This window comes from Taudactylus pleione, unplaced genomic scaffold (assembly GCF_031769625.1).
Source record: "Taudactylus pleione unplaced genomic scaffold, aTauple2 ptg000007l, whole genome shotgun sequence".
NCBI classification, from domain to species: Eukaryota; Metazoa; Chordata; class Amphibia; order Anura; family Myobatrachidae; genus Taudactylus; species Taudactylus pleione.
The window spans coordinates 8,012,268-8,039,438 of NW_028284410.1; the positions used below are offsets into that span (position 1 = coordinate 8,012,268).

Consider the following 27,171-nt stretch of genomic DNA (forward strand, 5'->3'; position numbering starts at 1 on the left):
CATAGGGGCTGTGTCCACTCCTCCAAAGTCCATAGGGGCTGGCTGTGTTGTGCTGTGCTGCTGTTGTCCATAGGGGCTGTGTCCACTCCTCCAAAGTCCATAGGGGCTGGCTGTGTTGTGCTGTGCTGCTGTTGTCCATAGGGGCTGTGTCCACTCCTCCAAAGTCCATAGGGGCTGGCTGGACTGTGTTGTGCAGTCAGTTGTCCATAGGGGCTGTGTCCACTCCAAAAGTCCTGTGCAGTGTCCCAGTCCTAAAGGGGTGCTGTAGTGTTGTCCAGGGGGTGCTCTGTCCATCAGGGGTGCTCCCACCAAGTGCAAAAAAAATAAATATTTTTTCTGTGTTTGTGAATTGTGTGCGCAGTAGCCGCACGTGCATCAACAAAGTAGTGCCAAGCGTGCACCTGTGTCATAAGTAAAGTGATGGCTGGCTTGACTGTTATAGGGTGCTGTAACCCCCAAAGGGCACTCCAAACAAAATAAAAAAATATTTTCTGTGTTTGTGAATTGTGTGCACTGTGGCTGCACGTGCATCAACAAGGGAGCAGCGCCAAAGCGTGCGTCTGTCTGTTAAAGTGTGGTGTAACCCCCAAAGTGCACTCCAACAAAAATAAAACATTTTCTTCTGTGTTTGTGAATTGTCTGCACTGTACGTGCATCCTCAAAGCAGCAGCGCCAAGCGTGCGTCTGTCTGTTAAAAGGTGGTGTAACCCCCAAAGTGCGCTCCACAAAGAATAAAAAATTCTTCTTTTTTTTCTGTCTTTGTGAATTGTGTGGGCTGTAGCTGCATGTGCATCAACAAAGGAGCAGCGCCAAGTGTGCGCCTGTGTCCCATAAGTAAAGAGCCGGCTGGCTCATTTCTTAAAGGGTGGTGTAACCCACAAAGTGCACTAGTCTCCAACAAAAATAAAAAATAATTGTCTGTGTTTGTGTGTGCCTTAGCCGCACGTATATATCAATATAACATAAATGGAAATCCAAACTTTCGCCGATAAAAATAAAATAGGGAAAGATCAAGAACCACTTCCTCCTAGTGCTGAAGCTGCTGCCACTAGTCATGACCTTAAAAATAACATTTAAATCATCTGAGGAGAAATGTAAACTTGCCAATATGCCATTTACGAAACGGAGTGGCAAGGAACAGCTAAGGTCTTTCCCTATGTTCATGACTAGTGGTTCAGCTTCACATGACGATGGAAGCCCTCCTCCCGCTAAAAAAATCAAACGAGTTAAGCTGGCAAAAGCACAGTGAAGAACTGTGCATTCTAAGAGGATATCACAAATTCCCAAGGAGAGTCCAAGTGTGGTGGCGGTTGCGATGCCTGACCTTGCCAGCACTGGATGGGAAGAGGTGACTCTTTCCACCATTTGCACGCCCCCTGCAAGTGTGGAAAGGAGCACCCACAGTCCACTTGATATGCAAATTGAAGATGTCACTGTTGAAGTACAACAGGATGAGGATACTGGTGTAGCTGGCGCTGAGGAGGAAGTTGGCGAGGAGGATTCTGATGGTGATGTGGTTTGTTTAAATCAGGCTCCGGGGGAGACAGTTGTTGTCCGTGGGATGAAAAAGCCCATCACGGTCATGCCTGGGCAGAAGACCAAACATTCCACCTCTTTGGTCTGGCAATATTTCTATCCAAATCTGGACAACAACTATCTTGCCATATGTACCATATGTAAAGGTGAAATAAGTAGGGGTAGGGACGTTAACCACCTAGAAACATCCTCCCTTATACGGCACCTGCAGCGCGTTCATAAAAAGTTACTGTCAAGTTCAGAAACTTTGGCTAAGACCGTAAGTAGTCCAGGGACACCTAAATCCCATTGTCCTGTTGTGTCCAAGTGCCTGCAAACCACACCATCAACTCCCTCCTCGTCAATTTCCTCCTTAGTCAGGATCGGAAGTAGTCCTGCAGGCCATGTCACTGGCATGACTGACTCTCCTATCCGGGATTCCTCCGGAGGATCCTGCATTGCTACACCTCCTGCTGCCGCTGCTGCTGTTGCTGCTGCTCGGAGTAGTTCATCATTCCAGTGAGGAAGTAGGAACACCACTACTTTTACTAAACAATTGACCCTCCAACAGTCCTTAGCGAGGAGGATGACGTACGACAGCAGTCATCCTAAAGCAAAACGTATAACTGAGGCCTTGACTACTATGTTGGTGTTAGACATGTGTCCGGCTCTGCCATTAGTGCAGTGGGATTTAGACAATTGATGGAGGTAGTGTGTCCCCGGTTCCAAATCCCGTCTAGATTCCACTTCACTAGGCAGGCAATAACGAGACTGTACAGAAATGTCAGAAAAAGTGTCCTCAGTGTCCTGAAAAATGCGGTTGTACCCAATGTCCACTTAACCACGGACATGTGGACAAGTGGAACAGGGCAGACTAAGGACTATATGACTGTGACAGCCCACTGGTTAGATGTATCACCTTACGCAGCAACAACAGCAGCGTTACCAGAAGCAGCATCTCAGAAACGCCAGCTCGTTCCAAGACAGTCTACGCTGTGTATCACCGGTTTCAGTAAGAGGCACACCGCCGACAACCTCTTAGAGAAACTGTAGGAAATCATCGCCCAGTGGCTTACCCCACTTAGACTCTCCTGGGGATTTGTGATATCTGACAACGCTACCAATATTGTGCGGGCATTACATCTGGGCAAATTTCAGTATGTCCCATGTTTTGCTCACACAATAAACTTGGTGGTGCAGAATTTTCTGAACAGCGACAGGGGCATGCAGGAGATGCTTTGGGTGGCCCAAAACATTTCTGGCCACTTTTGCCATTCAGCAACTGCGTGCCGAAGACTGGAACACCAGCAAACACTCTTGAACCTGCCCCGCCATCACCTGAAGCAAGAGGTTGTGACGCGGTGGAACTCAACCCTCTCTATGTTTCAGAGGATGGAGGAGCAGTAAAAGGCCATTCAAGCCTATACATCCACCTATGACATAGGCAAAGGAGGGGGTATGCACCTGACTCAAGCACAGTGGAGAATGATTTCCGTGTTGTACAAGGTTCTCCAGCCCTTTGTACTTGAGACTCGTGAAGTCAGTTCAGACGCTGCCAACTTGAGTCAGGTCATTCCCCTTTTGCAGAAGCAGCTGGAGAAAGTGAAGGAGGAGCTAAGATGGAGCGATTCTGCTCGGCATGTGGGACTTGTGGATGAAGCCCTTCATTCGCTTTGCCAGGATTCCAGGGTGGTCAATCTGTTGAACTCAGACCACTACATTTTGGCCACCGTGCTCGATCCTAGGTTTAAAGCCTATGTGGTGTCTCTCTTTCCGGCCGACACAAGCCTGCAGAGGTGTAAAGACAGAAAAAAAAGAAGAATTTTTTATTCTTTGCGGTGCTGAAGCGGAACGTGACACGTCAACAGCTCCTTCTTCATTTTCTCCCGCAACTAGGGCTGCCAGGAAAAAACTTAGGTAGCCTATGCAACCCGCTGGCAGTGATGCAGGGCAGGCAGGACTAAGTTTGGACATCTGGTCCGGACTGAAGAATCTGGCAACAATTTCTGACATGTCTACTGTCACTGCATATGATACTGTCACCATTGACAGAATGATGGAGGTTTACATCGGTGACAGCATCCAAGTAGGCATGTCAGACAGTCCGTACCTGTACTGGCAGAAAAAAGAGGCAATTTGGAGGCCCCTGTACAAACTGGCTCTATTTTACCTGAGTTGCCCCCCCCTCCAGTGTGTACTCCGAAAGAGTGTTTAGTGCAGCCGGGAACCTTGTCAGCGAAAGGCTTAGGAGGTTGCTTCCACAAAATGTGGAGAAGATGATGTTCATAAAAATGAATTATCAACTCTTCCAGGGAGACCAGCCTCCAGAACGTACAGAGGGACCTGTGGTGGTGGATTCCAGTGGGGACGAGTTAATAGTCTGTGAGGATGAGGATGTACACAACACTGAAGAGGGTGAGGAATCGGTGGATGAGGAGGATGAGGACGACAATTTGCCTCCGTAGAGCCAGTTTGTGCAGGGACAGATTAATTGCCAGCTTGTTTTGTGGGGGCCCAAACGAACCAATCATTTCAGCCACAGTCGTGTGGCAGACCCTGGCACTGAAATGATTGGTTTGTTAAAGTGTGCATGTCCTGTTTATACAACATAAGGGTGGGTGGGAGGGCCCAAGGACAATTCCATCTTGCACCTCTTTTTTTTCTATGCATTATGTACTGTTTGGGGCCTAGTTTTTCAAACTGCCATCCTGTCTGCCACTCCTAGATGGGCCACTTGTTTGTGCTGCCCACTCGTGTCGCTTAGCATAGCCTTTTGGACATAAAAACACTATTGTGAGTTGTGAGGTGGGAGGTGTTCAGAATAGACTCGAAATTAGTGGAAATTAATGTTATTGAGGTTAATAATAGCATAGGAGCAGAAAAACCAACAAATTCTGTGATTTTAGCTGTTTTTATTCTTTTTTTTTAAAAAAATACAGATCCATAACACAAAACCCCGAACCCAAAACACGGAAGGGTGGTTTTGGCAAAACCAATCCAGATCCAAAACCAAAAAACAAAACACGAAAAGTGGCCGGTGCACACCCCTATCCCAAACCTCTGCATACTGCTTGCCACAAGTTCCTATCACTAACTGCTATATTATGACTATAAAGCCTATTGTCAGTATTTTCTGAGTTTTGACTGTTTCCAAGGCTTTTTTCAGAATTGCTTCTTTACACCCTAATATTATTTAAATAGTTCATATAATAATTTGTTTCATGGTACACATCCTTATGTGAATTCCATACAGTAACATTTATTTAACACTTGGGGCTAATTGTAGTAGTCTTCTAGAAGTGGCATCAGTGAGTTTACAGCACGTCTGCCCGACGTTTTAAAAGTGCAGTTAGTTAAAAGTCATTTAAAATTGAAAAAGTCAAAATGAGGTTGGCTTTCCCTTTTAAATGATTGCCCTTTTAAAACTCGCCTGGGACTAGCCGAAGTCTCCATAGCAGAGGCTATTGCATTTACCCCTTGTCTGTACCAGATTACAATTTGTAGGGTTTTTAAGTCTGTGCTGCATGCACAGTCTAGGAAAGTTTGTAGATCAGGTCTGGCCAATGGAATTGGATTTAAATTCCGAGGGCTTAATAGCCGCAGATTGTAATCCCGACAGCGAGAGACCGATGGATGAAGATCCCGACTTGCGCCCGTAAGTATATTAACTCTCCCCTCTCCCCCCTCTAACCCTAACCCTCCCTTAGGGGTGCCTAACCCTAACCCCCCTAGTGCCTAACTCTGACCTCCCCCCCTAGTACCTAACTCTAACCCCCACCTTTCCCTAGCCTAACTCTAACATTCCCCGGGGGGGTGCATAACCCTAAGTCCCCCCGGGGGTCCCTAAACCTAACCCCCCCATCCCCGGGCTAAGTGCATACTTACCCAGCAGAAGGACGATCGGTCTGGCGTCCTTCGGCTTTCTGGCATCGGGATTAACAGAGGCATCGGTATTTCAACACCTATGTTACTTCCCTTGCCGGGATGACACTGTCGGGATTGAGACCAGCAGCTGCATAACTACATCCCCTGGCCAACCTGTGGCTCTCCAGCTGTTGTGAAACTACAATTCCCAGAATGCCCTGCTACAGTTTTTCTGTTAAGGAATTCTAAAACTGTGGCAGGGAATTCTGGTACTTGTAGTTTCAAAACAGCTGGAGAGCCACAATTTGGCCATGCCTGATGAAGATCAATAGGAAGCTGCAAGCTCTCTACTTGCAGCCATCACTTTCCCACTTTTTGTTAACTAATGTTGCCATTTTGTGACAGGGAATATCAATTAGCATTTGGTTTCCCTGTTGTGTGAAGACACACCTTTTAATCCTTACACCACCCAGGCTGAACATGCAAAAAAAAAACCATGGCCTCGGGGTTTAACTTGCCTCCCGCTTAACTAACTGATCAGTTACTCATCTCTCTGCATTTAAAATCTGCATCACCTGCAGTACAGCATGGTTTTACCCAGGTGCAATGTTACCTGCACTTGTTTTGCTTTTTTGCTTTGCTCCCACCTCAAAATCATTCTGACTATGTTTTACTGAAGTTCCTGTTTGATTCTGGAATGGCTGATTGTGCTAATGTTCACAAAGGATGAAGCAATAAACCAGATGATGAGGTGTGTCATAAATGCAAATTACTTAGGGCTCTATTTACTACAATCCGCATTTTGAATGCAGATTGTAGTGTGATATTACTGACTGAATTTGCTTTGCGAATTCAGGCAATATCACAGGGATTTTGATAAAGCTCTGTCCCTGTGAATCTCCTCTGCACACTTGTCACTGTATTTAAAAAAAAAAATACCATGATAAGTGCCCGAGCATGCGCCGACCGGCCAATGCTAAGCCCCGCCCCCGTTGCTAAGCCCCACCCCCATGATCACGACCCCCCCTCCCTTAATTATTCTTACCTGCAGTGATCGGGGCTCCGGTGAAGTCCTCCGTGGCTCCGGTCAGCTGACATCCCATCCTGCACTGGGTCCCGGTCAAGTAATGACTTGGCCCCAGTGAAGGATGGGAGACCAGCTGGCCAAAGGGAGGACATCACCGGAGCACTGATCTCCGGTCCCTGGACTCAGGTAAGTTATTTTTTTTTACTAATTTTTTTTCTTTTTTTTACAGTGTATCAGCATGTGGTCTGTTTAGACAACACAGCTGATCACTGGGGCCAGCTTCGGGCTCTGCTCTGCATGTTAGAGCAGAGCAGGAGTCCAGTAACCAGGGAATACCTTGGATAATGCCACCTCCAGGTGGCGTTATTATCACAAGGCTTTCCCCGGTATTTTTTCACATTTTATTTTTAGTAACTTTGGCCGGATCACATCTCCCATTACAATTCTGGGAAATGCGATCTGCTTACTAAAAATAAGTGATAATTAGGGCTTGGAGTGTCTACTCCAATTGCCCTTTAGTAACTTTAGCTGAAACTAAAATAATGTGAAAAGGGTGTGAAAACACCCTTTTCACTTTATTTTAGTGAAAATAATTATAATAAATAGAGCCCCAAGTAACAAATATAATAATAATAATAATAATAATAATAATAACAACACAGCAAAGTAAGTAAATTTGGCAGAAAAACTGTTAGCTATAAATTTAATTAAATATATATTTAAAGGAAAATTTGGTTGCCAAGAAAGGACGACCAGAATTAGCACAATTCACAATGCACAATAACAACCAACAACATGCATTGTAGACGGATACAACACAAGATGCACAACTTTACTATAACACCACTATAACACAGCAAAAGATATCCACTTGACCTTTTAATTTGACTTCCCACCCATTTGGGTGATGCCCCCATCGTGGACAGCTAACTAACCAGTCAACAAAGGAAGCAGACCCAAAATAAATGATTGCCCCTGGACTGGTGAGCTGCCGTTCTTTCCTGACACTTTTGCTTTGCTTTGCTATTCTGTGGAAAGAAAACCATATTTGGAACTTTCCATTGTAAGAAAATTATAGTCTACAAACATAGCCAGGAAATTGATCATAAATTCAATCTGTAAGTGGTTCTTTTTCTATTCAGGAGAACATTATCACAATGCTCCATTTTTTAAATTTGAACTGATGTCGAACTCTGCAGAATGGCTGGCAGGGACTGGATCCTCTTGGATCCAGGCCTGCTGCCATGCCAGCTATCTCTGCCGGGTCCCACTGCCGCTAACACCCGCACCTACACTGCGTCCCTGCCGCATATGCCCTCTACCCACCCAGTGATGATAGCAGATCTATCACTGAACAGCAGATCCAGTGATGGATTTGCTGTCCAATCACATTTGCCTGACTGACAGGAGCGTGCTTTCATGTGGGCTGAAAAGGTGGCGCTTTGCCCTATTTTTTCAATGGGCTTTTACAGCCCTTGGCATGGCCCCGCCCCCCACTTCAGCACTTTTCTAATATCAGTGGGAGGCCAAGCTCTCACATCCTCCCGTCTGATTTTTACTGTAGAGATTAGAATAATGCAAAGCAGATATTTGTGACACAGAATATGTGTTATTAATATCTTCTTTGTATTATTAGAATCATTATGACAGGTGAGTCTCTGCCTCCCCTGACTACACATCCCTGCAAAGTGCGGGCAGAGACCGGAACCCATTTTGTAGGTGTGCCAAGCCGAGGGTCTGTATTGACAGACACAAACTTCCTGGACCTGGCTATCATTCTGACAGCCAGTCTGAGTAAGCTTTGATTTGTGCAGACTGGCCGAGGGTTGTGATCATAGCAACCATCGATCCTATATTGCGTCATCGGACGTAGTACTTGGATTGTAGATGCATGCAGGAGGCGTCTATTTCCTACAGGCGCCTCTTGCAGCATTTGCATTTTAGTTGTATGGTATTGCACAGCCGTTTCAGGCCTCCCTGTAAAACAACCATATTCCATAAGGTACTGTACCGTGCTTTTGACAAAGTAGCCAATTGCTTTGCTTTCTGGGAGCAGCAATGTTGTAGTGTCACAGAAATTAAGTGAGTGTTGTCAAATTTTGTATTGATGATTTTTGTTGAAAATATTCTGTAAATACCACAAAGCACTGATAGCATAAATACGATTTCTATTATTTCTAAAACACATACCTTTATTGTTTACTTTTGTAGTATACAGTAAAACCTGCTTTCGATTCTAAAAAGAAATAAACACATTTCCTTTTTCTAAATCTGGCTGTATTGTTCTGTCTTCAAACTATCAACATGTTTTTGAAACATGTGGAACACAATGTTTAAATACACCATGAATAATACTGATTTGATATCGAATTAAAACAAGACTACAGGCGTATTTAGTTAAAGAATGTCTTTACGTTTATACATCGCAAAGAGGCTAATGCACCGCCATTAATGTTGATCAAAATGTAGCCATGGATGCAAAAGATGACTAGAGAAGTGCTGGGTATTGTCAATAAATCAAGCCATGCATTCCACTTTCTAAAAAAAGCAGAGCTTGCTAGCAGAGAGACAATGATTGAAAAGCCCATTCTCCTTCCCTTAATATATTAAATCTGGTCCTATCAATTGTAAAACGCCTTACAGCAGCATCGCCTTACGGGCATCCAGTGTGCTTCATATCCCAGATTTAGGCTTATTCCATAAATATGGATTAGAAATATCAGACTAGGTATAAATCCATTTACGGATAAGATCAGAGTGAGCAGGAAAGTGCTGGTTTCATGTAAGTTAGAGATTAGCCGAAAGAGGGCTTTAGAGAGGTTTGGCTTGTATCGAGGATAATAAGTCTTGTTTATAATATACAAACAGAGGAGACACAATAAAGCCATTAATTCAGGTCACTTTATGTTCAGATGAACATCTGTTCTTCTAAATAGTGGATACTATTATTTACTGGAGGGCTTGTTAATACAGGTTGAATCTCCCATATCCAAAATACAGAATTTTTTTTTTGCATGACTAAGATAGTGACACCTTTGCTTTCTGATGGTTCAATGTACACAAACTTTTTTAAGGAAAAACCATGATTAAAAAATATTGTATAAAATGACATTTAGGCTGTGTGTATAAGGTGTATATGTTACATAAATGCATTCTGTGTTCAGACTTGGGTCATTATGGTATGCAAATATTCCAAAATATGGAAAAATCTGATATCCAAAATACTTCTGGTCCCAAGCATTTTGGATAAGGGAGACTCAACCTGTACATTGCTGGCACTTTAAAATGTGTCTATCATGTATATGTATTGAAAATAATGTTTTTGCTTGGCAATAAATACTGTGTGGGTTCTTTGAATTAACCTACATTTGTGCATTATAAGTTAGAGAACTAGGTAAAAAAAGTAAATTTTCCCTTTTTAGCAGATGAACATATGCCGACACATATAGGAGCTGAAGCTAAGCCTAAGGGGCATATCTACTGTATAATGGGTGCAGTGTGTTGTACCCATAGACTATACTTAACTTTCTGCCAGCTGATGAAGAAATCACTGGGAACATGATGTCTGCACAATTTTCCAAGAGATCCTGCACATGCACTGTGGACTCTGACACAGTGCCACAATGTACTCAGAGGTGAGCAAGCAGGGTACCCGCAGGTATATTGCACATGGCCTCCTCTTCTCTTAAACCACATAATAATGCCACATAGTGCCCTCATATACCACAGAATCATACCACATAGTAGCTGCATTTATCACAGAAAAATGCACATAGTGCCCCTATTAATCACATTAAATGCCATATAGGGCCCAGAATGTGTTTGGTGGCCATTGAGTACTGTTGACTGCACTGGTTGAATAAACTTGTATCATGCCAAGTAGTTTATAGACTGTCCCTTGCAACACACTGTGCAGGATTTATCTACCACAAAGCACCACACGATCAAAGTGTTGGACATCCTTGTTGTATATTGATGTGTCAGCCATACGTAAGTCAGTTTGCTCCTAATAGATAATAGAGAGGTAATAGATGAGATAGAACAAGAGAAATCCAAAAGGACAAAAACAGCACAAAAAAGTAGAAATTTTAATTTATTTTGAAAGATGAGCTACATTTTCTAGAAATTCAGTATAGTAAACTTATTGTATATATGTATAAATTTTTATAAACATATATTCTTCCAAAATGAATTCCACGAATCTGCTATTTTTTAACAAATCATCCAAATTTAGGGGGGTACAAAGGGTACACCCATGCCGGGCCCCAAGGCTTTGAAGGTCCCCAAGGTTCTAAGGGGCACAAAAGGAACTGCTGCACCCTTGCGGCTAATAGTTAATGAACTGACACTGACAAAGTCCCAGTGACTAAACTAGCGGGGGCGTGGCTCAGTTCTGGAAGGATGGAGAGATCATCCTGCTGTTAGCTGTATTGCTGTGGATGTTATATTTTTCATGCTGTCACACTTGCTGTCATATACACCGCCATATTTGGTATAGAGTTTTATAATTGCTTTAAAGGTTTGTTGCTGATTAAATTTTATCAATTCATGCACTATGGGCGCATCTTTGCTTTATTTTAGAAAAATACAATATCTGCTGGTTGGATTCGGGATCTATAAAGGTGAATATGCCGGCGTGATTATGGAAGTCTGAGTGCAAGTGAAACCAGTTGTGGAGCTCCAAATTCTTTGGAAACTGGTTGGCTTTATTTTCTGCAAACATAAATTCTGGGACTTGTAGTTTCTTGAGACTTTGCAACTTTTACTTTTAGAAGCGCTTAGAGAATAGTGTTTGTATAAATATATATATATATATATATATATATATATATATAGTGACAAGAATCACATAGAACAGAGTAAAATCCAACAGAATTTTTATTTTATCACCACAGGCAGATATACAGGTCAGTGTAGTGTTCATAGGCAACATGTTACAGCAGGTACACAGAATCTTCCAAGCAGCAACAGAGTTCTCTTAGTGTACCCTCAGGTCCAGGATAACTAACACTAGTCATCCCTAGGCCTATAACCTGGGTGACTAATTCACCGTCAGGATCATTGTGGATTTGCACTGACATAACTTTAAAGACAGATAACAGGTGCTGCTAATCAGCCTAGCTTGTGGCTTACAAGTGATCCCAGGAAACCCTGGACTGGATCTCATTACCATGCTGTTTATTGCCCTATCCAGGGCTGGTGCAAGGTTTCTGGACACCCTTGGCATTTCTTCAGCCTTGCGCCCCCCCAAATGCTAAACAAGCCCTTATACAGTGCCCCCAGCAGTGGTCCCCTCTATGCAGTGCCCCCCAGTAGTGCCCCAAATACAGTGCCCCCAGTAGTGCCCCCCTATGCAGTGCTCACAGCAGTGGTCCCCCTATGCAGTGCCCCTTATATAATGCCCCCATTAGTAGTCCCACCAACATAGTGCCCCTTATATAGTGCCCCAGGTAGTGGTCCCCCTATGCAGTGCCCCTTATATAATGTCCCCAGTAGTAGTTCCCCCCTGTGCAGTGCCCCTTATATAGTGCCCCCAGTAATAGCTTACCCCCAGCAGTGCCCCCAGTAGTAGCCTCCCCCAGCAGTGCTCTCAGTAGTAGCCTCCCCCTAGCAGTGCCCCCAAAAGTAGCCTCCTCCCAGCAATGCCCCCAGAAGTAATCGTGCCCCCAGTAGTAGCCTCCCCGCAGCAATGCCCCCAGTAGTAATTGTGCCCCCAGTAGTAGCCTCCCCCGAGCAGTGCCTCCAGTAGTAGCCTCCCCCCAGACAGACACACACATAAAGAAAAAAACAAAAAAACTCCACTTACCTTAATCCGCACTCCGGCGTCCGCTCCTCTGTCCCCCGGGCTCCAGCAATCCCTGTGGGCTGCGTTGCATGATGGTAGAGACATCATGATGTCTCTCCCACCACCCACCGTGGGAGCTGGGCAGTGGGCACAGCATCCAAAGAGAGTCTGTCTAACTCTCATCAGCTGCTAAAACAAGCATACAGCTGCCGGTGATGGTGGCTGTGTGTTTGTTCCTATTAGTTTCGTGTTTTGGATCTGGATTGGTTTTACCAAAACCACCCTTCCATGTTTTGGGTTCTGGGTTTTGTGTTTTGGATCTGTATTTTTTTGGAAAAAAGCAAAAAAAAGCTAAAAATCACAGAATTTCGGTTTTTTTGTTCCTATGCTATTATTAACCTCAATAACATTAATTTCCACTTATTTCCAGTGTATTCTGAACACCTCACACCTCACAATATTGTTTATAGGAAAAAAGGTTGCACCGAGGTAGCTGGATGACTATGCTAAGTGACACAAGTTGGGCGGAACAAACACGTGGCCCATCTAGGAGTGACACTGCAGTGGCAGACAGGATAGCAGTTTGAAAAACTAGGCCCCAAAGAGTATATACTGCAAAGAAAAAAAAGAGATGCAAGATGGAATTGTCCTTGGGCCCTCCCACCCACCCTTATGTTGAATAAACAGGACATGCACACTTTAACTAACCAATCATTTCAGCGCCAGGGTCTGCCTCATGACTGTGGCTGAAATGATTGGTTCGTTTGGGCCCCCACAAAACAAGCTGGCAATTAATCTGTCCCTGCACAAACGGGCTCTACAGAGGCAAGATGTCATCCTCATCCTCCTCATCCACCGATTCCTCACCCTCTTCAGTGTTGTCCTCATCCTCACAGAGTAATAGTTCACCCCGCTGGAATACACCACCACAGGTCCTTCTGTACTTTCTGGAGGCTGGTCTTCCTGGAAGAACTGATAATTAATTTTGATGAACATCATCTTCTCCACATTTTGTGGAAGCAACCTCCTACGCCTTTTGCTGACAAGGTTCCTGGCTGCACTAAAAACTCTTTCGGAGTACACACTGGAGGGGGCCAACTTAGGTAAAATAGAACCAGTTTGTACAGGGGCCTCCAAATTGCCTCTTTTTCCTGCCAGTACAGGTACGGACTGTCTGACATGCATACTTGGATGCTGTCACCGATGTAATCCTCCACCATTCTGTCAATGGTGACAGTAAGATATGCAGTGACAGTAGACATGTCAGAAATTGTTGGCAGGTCCTTCAGTCCGGACCAGATGTCCAAACCGGCCCTAGACTTATGACACAGGCGCACGCTTGGCGCTGCTACTTTGTTGATGCACGTTGCAGCTAATGCGCACACAAGTCACAAACACAGAAAAAGAAATATTTTTAATTTTTTGGAGCACTTTGGAGTTACACCACCCTTCAACAGATGAGCCAGCCGGCCCTTGATTTATGATACAGGCGCACGCTTGGCACTGCTACTTTGTTGATGCACGTGCGGCTACAGCGCATACAAACAGAAAAAATATATATATTTTTTTGCACTTGGGGGAAGCACCCCTGATGGACAGATCACCCCATGGATGACACTTCAGCACCCCTTTAGGACTACAGCCTCTATGGGACACTGCACAACACTGCCCAGCCAGCCCCTATGGACTTTGGAGTGGACACAGCCCCTATTGACAACAGCAGCACAACACAGCCCAGCCAGCCCCTATGACAGCAGCACAACACAGCCCAGCCAGCCCCTATGGACTTTGGAGTGGACACATCCCCTATGGACAACAGCAGCACAACTCCCACCCTCCCTCTTCACTGTCCACAGCCAGAGTGAAAAATGGTGCCGACGCGGGTACCTTTTATAGAATTCAAAACCCAAGAGATCCGACAGCAGGATGATGACGTTTTGCCTCGATGTCAGGTCCGAGTCAGGCGGGAAAACTCGAACCAGACTCGAATCCGGATTGGATCGGGGGGGCCCGGGGGGTTTCGGATTTTAGAAATCCGAACCCGCTCATCCCTAATGCATATGCAGCAAATAAAAAACTCGACTACAGGCGATCCAACATTGTCATAGCATGTGACTCACAATCATGCCCAATTATATCCCGGCTTGGATCGGGGGGGTTCGGATTCCAGAAATCCGAACCCGCCCATCCCTAATATATATATATATATATATATTTATAACTTTGCCAGCCAGGTGGCATTAAGAAGTAGCTAGGTGGGGCAGTGTAATACAGTACTACACTCCCACACCCAGCTGCTTCTTGATGCCACCCTAGTACTTGATATTAATGAAAAATGTTGATATGTTTTTTTTAAAGAATTTTGGTTCTTACTGGCTGGACATAGATATAACTGTCTATCAATGCTGTCTGAGACACACTACATGTCTGTATGCTCTGTCTAGCCTCTCTGCAATGTTCCCGCATTCAAACCACACCCTGCCTCTTAAAGATGGGGCAGGATTTCTAATGGGATCTCTGTGATTGCCTGTGACAGCAACATCACTGAATTGCAACTCCAAGGATCTCTGATAGAAAGGAGAGATACTGTCATAGTAACTTAAGTAAAGAGCAACTTTGATTAGAGGGACAGTCACAGGTCTCCCTCACCCGTCTCTTAGAGGCAGACCCCAAACAGATAGCTCCCCCAGAGTGAACGATCTGTAGAGGGTAAATAGCGTTGCTGTTATGTGACAGACAGAGCTGATCCAATAGCGCTCATAACGCTGATTACTCTCTGTTGAAAGCTCACTCTGTATGAGCTTTCTGATTGGCCCCCATCAGAGTGCTGGGTGGTGTGTAAAAAGCGGGAGGTGGAGCACTTGTGAAATTGATCCTGGGAAGAACACTGAGATAGATAGATAGATAGATAGATAGATAGATAGAGATGCATGTAGCCTACATATACATATGTATTGGTTATACATGTATTGGGAGGGATGTGTGGGTTGTGGAGAGGAGGGGTCAAGGAAGGTTGAGGGAGGGGGGCCTCCAGAGATATCAGTGTAACAGGCCCCAATAATTCTGTTGCCAACTCTGCTGTAGGGCAACCAAGTTATTCATAGCTAATTCAGATGAGGCATCTCCCCTGCATCTATTACCAACTTTGCACAAGCTATTGCATTTCTAAAAGCTACTAGGAAGACCAAACACATCCATGTTTATAAGAAGATCATTGCAGACAACACAAAATCATTTCAGCTTCTTCTTCTGTAACACCTGCATCACTAATGGTTACCAAATTACCAAATTATACTCATCAAATAACAAAATATTGCAATAAACTCTATAAAAAATACAGTTAATGGGGGAAGGTTACTAAACAGTGATTTTGTGTGTGATATACAAAACACCACACATTGCCTGTGGATTTCAGATCCATACCATCAGATTTACTATCTGGTGGTTTAAGGGCTGAAAACTCAAACTGCATGTGATGTGTGGCAGTGTGTGAAGTCCCAAGCAGCATGCCCTATAGAGCTAATTACATACAGCTTGGACCAAGCCGACAGAAAAATGGCATATTTTTTAGACATGCCATGACAGAATGAGATTTCAGAAAAAAGAATAAGCTAAGTATTTTTTAAGGAGCCAACATTAACTTATTAATTATGAGGAAATAATATTTATTAAGCAGTAAATATAAATGTATTATTTTAATAATGTGCCAATAGAAGAGTATTATTTGATTACAGGGCAATATTACTTTATTATTTTATAAAGAGACATATATAAATGTATTATTTAACCATTTGCCTGGCGTCATTGCATGGGTTGTGCCACAGGCAGTTGGCTTTCCCTGATGCATTCATATACCATGCAAGTGCAGACTGTATATGACGAAGTTGTGAGTACGCACTAGTAATACAATTGAAATGAATGGAAAATTACTATTACATAATTGATACCAACATCATGGTTCATCACAATAAAACATTTTTTTGGATGACTCTAAGTTGGTGGTGCTCCCTAAAGGTTTGTGCTAAACATATATAAAAGTACTTTCTGCAAGAAGCAGAGGAAAATGACAAATATGCCTTTGTAGGGGCACTCTTATGACAGATAATTGTTTATATATGGATGATGATGGAATGATTAGTGTGAATAAAACTTAACGTTTAATATACACCTTTAAAAGGAAGTTCTCCCCAGAGAGTGATGTGTAGATATAACATAGAAATCTACTAAGGACAGAAAAGAACAACATAAACGTCCTTTGAAGTGTAAATGAGTATTATTATTTATTATTGATAAAAATTCAATGAGTAATCAGCTCCTGTTAAGGGTAATGAATATTCTAATTAACCCTAATTAAATCTACAGGGAGGCACATATGATTACTTCATACGGTACATACCGGGCGACCTATAGTAGTTTTTAATTAGATCTCTGTTGTGATCAACATATACATAAATGATAGTCGGTCAGAAACAATTGTATATTGTAAGAAACTACACTATGATAACTAAGAAAGATGATTTATTAGGATAATCCAGCAGCTTTGAAATCTGTGTCCCCTGTAGATGAGTGAGGGATATACAGTCAGGTCCATAAATATTGGGACATTGACAGAATTTTCATATTTTTGCCTCTATTCACCACCACAATGGCTTTGAAATGAAACAAACAAGATGTGCTTTAACTGCAGACTTTCAGATTTAATTTGAGGGTAATTACATCCAAATCAGGTGAACGGTTTAGGAATTACAGCGGTTTCTATATGTGCCTCCCACTTTTTAAGGGGCCAAAAGTAATGGGACTATCAACTCAAAAGCTATTTCATGGAACGCCTGCAGTTTAGGGGCGGCCTCAGTAGTGAGCTTCCATCTCTATTAGAGCCGGAAGCTCACTGGGGCTTGCGATGGACGATACCCTATCACAAGGGTCTCGTCGCAAGCCCGATGGTCACGACCATCACGACCATCACCTGGCCGCTCGCAAAAGCTGTGGGTGGTCACCCACAGCTTAGCGAGCGGCCAGGAGGCCGACACAAAATAAAGATAATGCCGCCCTTATTCAGAGAAAGAGCGTCCGGTTCTGAATCAGGGCCTCTGTCCCTCGGATCCACCACAGGAATATTCTCCTCTTCCGCTCCCCCAGTACATGGGAAAGGGGCTGTTATGTTGACTGTCTATGACTGTTGACATTGTTTGTCGTCTGTGAGCCTAAGAATGCCTTGCAAGCAGCATTGTGGGTCAGTTGCTCAATCCAGCCACAAGACTAAGAGGTATATTTACTAAAGTGCGGGTTTTTAGAAGTGGAATTGTTGCCTATAGGAACCAATCAGATTCTAGCTTTCCTATAAGGAAAATGATAGAAATAATCTGATTGGTTGCTATGGGCAACAACTACACTCAAAAAAACCCACACTTTAGTAAATATACCCCTAAAAGTGCATGGAGGAGAGCTGAAGTTCCCCTCTAAGGTTCCCCCCTGAACTGCCCTATATAATCGGTGATCTGCAGATCTGGCTAGTGTTTGATGCCCGGGCTTGCTGGAGGGGCCCAGCGGAATTAGTACCCACTCTCCACCTCTCCTGTGATCACGATTATATAGTGCAGTTCTTGGATTTGTGCTGGGTCGGGGGGGTCATGGATCCCCCCTCCCCATCACGCAGCGCAGCTTTGCAGCTCTGCAGAAAGTTTTTTTTACTTTTAAGGGGACGTGGCCATGCCTCCCACTATTAAGTCACGCCCCTTTCCCCAGGGCCAGCTCTCTGTGGCCCTGATCAAAGTTACATATGTCAGCTAAACCTGATTCTTTCTAAAGGCCGGTACACACTAGACAAGTCTAGTGTGTTCTGACCTCGTAAGCAATGGGACCCGGCAGGGTTCCGGCATTGGCAAGTGCGTACACAAAAGTTCTTCAAAGAACAGTAATAATTAAGGATAGTAAGGACCAATTTAATAATAATACTTATTGCCAGAAGCATATTTATTTTAGTATTGCCATGATACTAAAGAATGTGTTGTTCGTATTTAACACATTAATCCTCTGTTGAGGTCCAGCAATGTTCCCCTCCTCAATAGCATCCCCCATTCTGTTGCTGGCAGCCTATCGCGATGCCAGCAATGTACTGTCATGCACACACATTGCACTTTTACTTGGCAGGGACTTGTCAATGCCTGAAAGGCTTTGCTGAAGCCAGAAAGGTGGTTGCCGGCAATGGGGGACTGTATGGCTGATACCTTCTATAGATGGTGTAAGCAGTTCAGTGACAAACAGCTGTAATCTAAGCTTACTGCTGTTTGGTAAATACTGAAAGGAAGACATAACCCCTTGTGCTAAAGGAGTAATGTCTTGTTAAATAAGGTAAGAAGTAAGAAGGAGTACAAATAAAACAGTACTTGATGAGAATGCTTCTGGTTTCAGCTGTATAATTCCCTGAAAGCCAATTTCTTCAGCAATCACTACATCTGAAGGAGACGGTACTTCTGTCACACTTTTCTTATATGCCACAGATAAAATCAGCTGTTTTTCAGAGTCTAAGTGCATCTCTGCTCATAAGCACAGAAGAAGGAAAAGTTAAAGACTTTCAGGCTAATGAAGACTTACACAAACTGTTTTGCGAATAGATCGTGCAAATTTTAGTGCTGGACATGCTCAATAGTTGAGCAGACACTTCTATCTATTCCCCCATTATAACATTTTTTATTGCCTCCATTAACAATCAAATTGTATTGTCCATATTAAATAATTAATAATATTACCGTCTTAATATAATTGAAAAATAACATTACTTTAATGTGACCACCTAAACATAAAATATGTTTACCCTTAATGAGATAATTATTAAAGATAACCAAGTACGCGGTCTATCTACAGGTGAAGTCAGAGCTATCCAAACAGATTCCACATTATTTTTGTAGATTGTATTAAGACACATTGGGCCTGATTCAGCAATGATCGCTATTGAGATTACCCACGCAATTGGCCTATTGTTGCGTTCTGCGCATCTGTATGCATCACAGTAAGCATACGCGAACACTCCACTGCGATCGGGACTGCAATCGCAGTGACTACGGAGACCCATAGCAGAGTGATTGACAGGAAGTACTGTTTGGAGGTGGTGATTGGGGGGTGGATGGTGAAACGTAGGCATTCCAGTGCGTTTCAATGCTGTTGCAGGGGCATGCATAAATTATCCACTGCGATGCCATATGCAGCTTGGACTGCTACTATGTGCGCTGAGGTTAGCAATTTCTGAGTAAGGTCAGATCTTGTGCAAGTGTGAGTAAGGCTGAGATTGTACTCGATGTTACCGATGGTTTTTCAGTCTTGCTAAGTAGTACGGATGTGTTTAAGGTAAGGGGGCATCCTTAAGTTAGACTGCGTATGGCATAGCGATTGCAATCATTAGCATATATTCGCAGTGAGACTGCATGCATAATAGCTATTGCGATCGCAATAGCGATCCTTACTGAATCAGGCCCATTGTACTGAAGCTTGTACTGTAGCTTGTTTTGTCTCATATGCGTTTGATGCTAGCAAATTCTTTACATATTTGTACATAGCTGCTGTCAGTACATTATAAATACTATATACAGTGTAATGGCTAAATAATAACTATCTGAGATGGCCTGAACTTGCTGTCTCCAAAATTAAAACAAATCACATCCAAGATGTAATTAGAGCTACTGTAGGTAGCTGGACATACAACAACGTTGAACCAGCACTAGTAATTATCTTTTCTATAGTATTGGAATGTTTTGACAGTTGTTCCATTAATTTTTTTTATGCCATTAACATTCTATTCTATGCTCATATACACATCGTTTATTTATATTGAATTGTTATGCTGCATGCATAGAACCGCCTGTACACATGTAGCAGCAGCCGCAGGGAGGGGGCCGGACCTGCTCCCGACCCGCTTCGCGACCAGCAGGACCCGCGGCTGTCTGGAAGATGATGGTCGTTCAGTGTATATGAACGACTATCACCTACAGATATATCTGCAGATATATCTGTATGGTGTGTAACCACCATTAGGGCTGAAGTTACTAAACTATTTCTTATGTGGTTTTCCTAATGTTTTATTCTAAAATACTTTTGGTCTTTGAAATGCTACATATCTACAAGAACAATGCAAAGACTGGGTGGTAAACAAACCGCTAGACAAAAATGAATGTCTTTGACAGTATGCAATTTAGGAATCAATAAACTAATCTGTAAAGCTCATTAACAATATCAACTGATTATTATTAGAGTGGGTATGCTCATCTAAGTTAAGGCAGTGACAATCTGAACCAGCAAATAAAACACAATTTTGTTTATTTTAATTCTCACCTGCTTTTTTGTTAGCCAGTATTTAACCACTTATGCATGTTGACTGACAAAATAAAAAAGTATACTTTTTTACTTGTTTATGTAACCATTGAATGAGGAGAACTTAAAGCCAGACATACCCTAACTTAGGGGTTCCCAGAGCCAGCCCTAACCAATTTGATGCCCTAGGCAAGATTTTGTCTGGTGCCATCAGAAGATAATCCAAGGCTTTCCCCTCACAGCACCTTCTCCCCTCACAGCACCCTCTCCCCTCACAGCGCACTACTGACTAAATAAAAAAGGGACAGGTTTTAGGGGAAAGTTCCTTATACCCACACCTCACTAGGCATTCTATAGGGCACATTCTCCTCTCACAGTACTCCTCTTCCCTCACTGCACAGCACCCCTCACCCATCACAGCACAGCACCCCTCACCCAGCACAGTACCCCTCATAGACCAGATTACAGCACAGCACCCCTCACCCAAAACCCTTCTCCCAGCACAGCACCCATTACAGTATATATTACATCACCCTCGACCAGTACAGCACCCCTCACACATCACAGATCACAACACTCCTCAACCACCACCCCTCTTACAGCACAGCAACTGTCTCCCAGTACAGCACTCCTCACCCAGCACAGCACAGATCACAGCACATCATCTATCACCCCTCTCCCAGCACAGCATCCATCCCCCAGCACAGTACCCCTCACTCAGCACAGCACCCCTCACAGCATAGATTACAGCACAACACACATCACCTCTCACCCAGCACCCCTCTCCCAGCACAGCACCTTTCACAGCATAGATTACGGCACAGTACACAACAAGCCTCACCCAATACAGCACCCCTCACCCAGTACAGCACAGATCACAGCACCCAACACCCCTCGCCCAGCACAGCACCCCTCACCCAGCACCCTTCTCCCAGCACTCTCCACAGCACAGATTATATCACACTACCCCTCACCCAGTACAGTACCCCTCACACATCACAGATCAAAAACCCCTCAGCCACCACCCCTCTCTCAGCACAACAACCCTCTCCCAGTACAGCACCCCTCACCCAGCACAGCAGAGACAACAGCACATCATCCATCACCCCTCTCCCAGCACAGCACCCATCCCCCAGCACAGTATCCATCACTCAGCACTGAACTTTGGATCTGTATCTGTCTTTCTGTGAAATTGCACATTTTGGGGCTGGAATTGGGCAGCAACTATGGAATTGCACAGAGTCACTCTGACTTGTGGGAGGGCCATGGGCATGTTGTGGGCAAGTATGCAATTCTGAGTTGTGCATAGTGGGAAAGAAAGTCTATTTCTGATGGATCTCTTGCATTAAGCATCAGGCTGGTAAGTGCCAATGCTAATGGTGACATTTGTTAAGCATAAAGCCAATGGGTGCACAGGCTTCCAGTTGCAGACATATGGACTGTTACATTAGCGGTATGGAGACTTGCATTAGCATAAGTTAGTAAATATTGTTTTTGTGGCTTCCAGCAATTACAGCCAGTGAGTGGTCACATTTTCTGTAACACACAGCTCAAAAAGACCACCCATTCAGAGTACCTCTGTCTACCTTGCCCAGAGTTAAAGTCTACCCACTAGGACTAAAATAAACAAGGGAAACCTTAACAGTGTTTATCTTTACACATCTTTTCTACATACTTCACTATCACCTTTTTCCCTTTTTCGTGTGATGCCCTGGGGATGGCCCTTGGTTGGAATTTTTTTGGGGTGCCTTGCTTCTCGGACATGAGCCCCTTAATATTAGGGACGCCAGTATAGAGGAGCCTTGACGATTGGCCTGGCGCTTATTCATATATTTGCAAATATGTGTAACCAATACCTCTAAATCTCTATTATTATGTAGGATATAAGTATTGTTTTTGCTGCAGTGTGCTGGAGGGCAAATCTCTCTTTTTTTTCTGTGTTCAGAGTAAATCCCACCCTTTACAAGCACCTGTGTTATGCAATTAAGCTGATCTGAGCAACTACCATTTTTCTTTGTAAATTTGGAGAGGCATGAAGGCAGTCAGCATTAGGAGGAGGTGCTGATGCTTATAGTGCCATGTGGATGTTTTTTGGGGTACCTTAAAGGTAAGTTAGCTCTCAGCTTACATATGTACTGTTATCATGCAGTACATCAATTGTAATTATATGACCCAGAGTGGGTGCTACCATTATGTAGCAATAATTATTTTGGGGTGAGCGTTTGGGAGTGGGGCCCCCGGCGGGGTTCTGACTGGGCCTTTCTCATGGCATCACCACTTAATTCACATAGAATACTTTTATCACTTCTCTATTTGTTTGTACATTATATATGTCATTTTAATTATTTATCATTTCATTAACACTTATTGATTTATCTTTACACATCTTTTCTACATACTTCACTATCACCTTTTTCCCTTTTTCGTGTGATGCCCTGGGGATGGCCCTTGGTTGGAATTTTTTTGGGGTGCCTTGCTTCTCGGACGTGAGCCCCTTAATATTAGGGACGCCAGTATAGAGGAACCTTGACGATTGGCCTGGCGCTTATTCATATATTTGCAAATATGTGTAACCAATACCTCTAAATCTCTATTATTATGTAGGATTTAAGTATTGTTTTTGCTGCAGTGTGCTGGAGGGCAAATCTCTCTTTTTTTCAGTGTTCAGTGTTGCCCATGCCTTGCCAGGTGCAGCATGCCAACTTGGCAGTGGAACATTATCAGACTACTACTATCATATTTGCTCAGAGATTATAAACACTAGACATCAGTTAATACTGTTTTCAATGCCTACCAGGGATAGCCTTCCCATGTACAGTACAACTAATGCATCCATTAGTGCCCATGTGCAGTTTTGCATTGCATGTTCATCGTCACATACTTGTTGCTGCAATTTGGAGGCTAATACACATAAATGGAAAAAACATGATCCACTGTAAAACTCCTGTAACCTTTTAGGATTAAAAAGAATATTCAGTTTTCACTATTATGGAAGCAGAAAGGTGAACTCTACAATGACTCTAGAAACAGATCTCTTCTAGCAACAAACTTGTAAAAATACTCCAAACCCTTACTATAACAATTATTAAATATACCCTAATCTACTGAATATTGAAATATTGAAACATAACTGCTGTATTCTTTGTCTGTCCACTACTATGGCACAGTACTTAATTACTGTTTGGTATAACCAATATACAAAGGGCAGTGGGTTTTAGTAAGCCTGCACCTATGAACATAAATTCACACAAAACCATTATTTAAATTAAAACAATACAAATAAAAACCTCTCATTCCACTTTCCTTGTCAGCAAGTTACATTAAGCACTTCATATTTTGTTCATTTTCGACACAGAGATGTGCTTTGCCACCAATTTCTATATTTATTTGTTGATCTTCAGCAGGTTCTATAGTTATTGTGGTGACATATTTCCTCCTTTGATCCATATAGAACCCTTTGTTCAGCTGAAAGTCTTTGGAGTTTGCCTGTGAGAACTAACGCCATCTTCAGATGGCATTGATTCTCGAATCACCGCTCCTTTCTATAGGAAGGAGGTCAGGGGTTGTGAAGAGGGTTACGAATGGATACATCTGCAACCTCCACCTGCCCTGCAGTTGTGCACCTCTATGGTAAGTAACACTGCTATTTCGGTAGCAGTGTTAGGTATTACTGGGACAGCTGCTTTTCAAGACACCTGAGCAATACTGAATTGCTCTTTTAATGAAGTATCCACCACTGTAACTGACAGCGAGTCAGATACTTAATCATCGGGAAGTGATCTGGCCCTTGATCCGGTCCCCGATGATGAATAGGACCCTACAGTATATGACAATTCCCCATTACAATGTAGTTTCTCCTCTTCAGTCATAAGTGGAAATGCATTTGAAATGTGCATGACTGCATAGTCCATACTAGTTTATGTTTGGTTCTCGAGTATGCACTGTTTATAAACACACAGATACGCATCACCATTGGATTTATATTCAAGTCATCATCATCCCCAGTGTACTTTGAACTACATTATCACAAAAAACAATCACAGTGTAAACTGCTACTGTAATTGCATATTGCACTGTAGACAAAAATGTTTCACTTGCCATGGTATTTAATTTAAACACTGTATTACCTTGCTATGACAAAAAGGACACAGCTCACTCCCAGGTAGGCAAGAAGGATGTACATCCAGATGTCAGGTGATAGAGGGTTCAAGAAAGAGAATACGCTGGGACTGGTACCATTGGCTTTCCGGTACAGGATGCTAATCCCAAGAGTCATGAATGGCTTAGAGAAATCAATGACTTTCTCTCGGGTGTGGGTAATGGTGAGTGGAGCCACTGCCAGGTCAGCTTTCTGAAAGAGTGTAGACAGACAGAAGATTATGAAATAGAGATAATATAAAACATGTCATTTTCAGTAAGTGGCTATCAGACAGGATATGACTAAAGGATACATAATGAAAATAAAAACAAATGTTGCTTGGAAATTGAAGAAACGTAATGTCAGCACCATCACATACATTGGGTTACTGGGCCTCTAATGATGTTGATGTAATATTATTATATTATTACAGACTCATTAAAAGACCAAAAGCAGTAATCCAGAAAAAAAAACTGCTTTGAATGTATTGACATTAAAATGCTATAAAATGCCATAAGGATGCTGTCAGACATCCATCTGCCTAAGATTTTTTGCAGCCACTGTATGTGGGGGGTAGGACTCCAAAAGCTCAATCATCAGTACTGTGATAACATTCTCAGTATGTGCCTAATTTTGATGCCCACAATATCAGAACATCTTGTCCTTGCCGATGACAATCCATTTTGGGTTTTTATATATTTTCTTTACCTCCACCTAAGCCTTCTTCAACACAACAATATACATTTAAACATACATACTCACACTTGTCAAAATGCAGCTTGCTATACAAAACAACAAACACTGGAAACTAATAAAAGATCATAGTAATACAAACATTATATATTGTTATTACAAACAACTGAAGTAAGACAAAAGAATTGCTGGTGCCAGGGAAATGATATACCCATAAAAATATATAAATAAAAAAAGCAATAAGTAAAAACCATTTTGCACAAGAAGATTATTCGGTCCATCCAAACTGATTTGCCATGATGTTTTTTTATTTGTATTTTTATTTTATTTTTTGCTTCTGATGAAAAAGTAGCAGCTCTTGAATCACAGTAAATGGTAGAGTGACTTTTAGTTCTGTTTTATTTATGTATTTATAATAAAAACATGTAGAAGCATTAACAGACATACATACATACATACATACAGTACATACATACATACTGAGTGTACATACATACAAACAAATAAATAAAAAAAAATTTGGACAGGCTTACTTAAATGATGAGCGATATAACCTGGTGAGAAATTCACCTATTAACTAGGGCTGTCTGTGAATCACCAGTGATTTTTTTTTAGTAAGCATGCTTGTTCTACAGTTCCCCTCTCATTTTTTTTTCTTTTAAACATGCATTGAATCTGCAACTCAATGAAAGCATTGTGCTCCGAGCCCCAGGGGGGCACCGTGGAGGGAGGATGGAGCAGTCTCGGACCATCAGCCACAGTCGTCCCCAAGCACTGTCTGTTAGAGGCTTGCTTTTCATTGTCTCTGTTTACTGCCCGGCCAACAGCCTTGAGCACTAGGACCCAGCGGCTCTCCACTGAGGCATGACTTCTGACATGCTCCACACCTGTGTTGTGCCTCATTGGCAAAGGACAGCTATTACCGACAGAGTTATTCTTTGTGATTTTATCCATGCATACCGATGTAATTAACACCGGCATGAATGCAAAGGGTGGCGGGATGCATTGTATCCTGAATGCGATGCGTCATTCATCCTGCCCCCTATATGGAGATCTTATCCAGATTACCCACTACCAAGGTTAACTTATTCTTTTAATGTAGAACATACACAAACACACTATATATATGGATAGTTTTATTGATAGTGTTAGTAATTATTATCATTGTGTATCATTGGCACAAGCAAGAGATATATCTCCTGAAAGGCATATTTTCTGATATGTCCACATTTTGGGCTTTATTTACTACAATCCGCATTTGTAATGCAGATTGTAGTGTGATATTACCGACTGAATTCGCATTGCAAATTCAGGCAATATCACAGGGATTTATTACAAATCCCTTGCAGGGACAGAGCTTGCGATAAAGCTCTGTCCCTGTGAATCCCCTCCGCACACTTAACACGGTATGTTCACAAAAAATATCGTGCAAGTGCCGAAGCATGCACCAACCGACTGTCACTATGCCCCACCCCCTGGTGCTAGGCCCCACCCCCCCACGATCGCGGACCCCCGCAAACCCCCCCTTAATTACAGTTACCTGAAGTTAACGGTGCTCCGGTGATGTCCTCCTTGGCTTCGGTCAGCTGACATCCCATACTGCACTAGGACTCAGTCAAGTGACGACCGGGCCCCAGTGCAGGCTGGAAGACCAGCTGACTAGAGGGAGGACATCACGGGAGCCCCAATCACCGGTCCCTAAGTTTTTTATTGCTACTGATTTTTGTTTATTTTTTTTTTAGCAGACATCAGCGTGTGGTCTGTTTAGACCACACAGCTGATCACTGGGGCTGGTTCCGGGCTCTGCTCTGCCCGTTAGAGTGGAGCAGGAGTCCGGTAACTGGG

General features: G+C 43.0%; 1 protein-coding gene across 1 annotated transcript in view; it reads right to left on the minus strand.

Annotated features, from left to right (window-relative positions):
• The window catches only part of GRIK3 (glutamate ionotropic receptor kainate type subunit 3), a 707,216-nt gene that overhangs the window by 125,698 nt on the left and 554,347 nt on the right, over window positions 1-27,171 (minus strand). Inside the window, exon 11 of the mRNA XM_088461525.1 lies at window positions 24,623-24,846. Coding sequence (XP_088317651.1) covers window positions 24,623-24,846 — 224 coding nt within the window. The remainder of the gene's footprint in view (window positions 1-24,622; window positions 24,847-27,171) is intronic.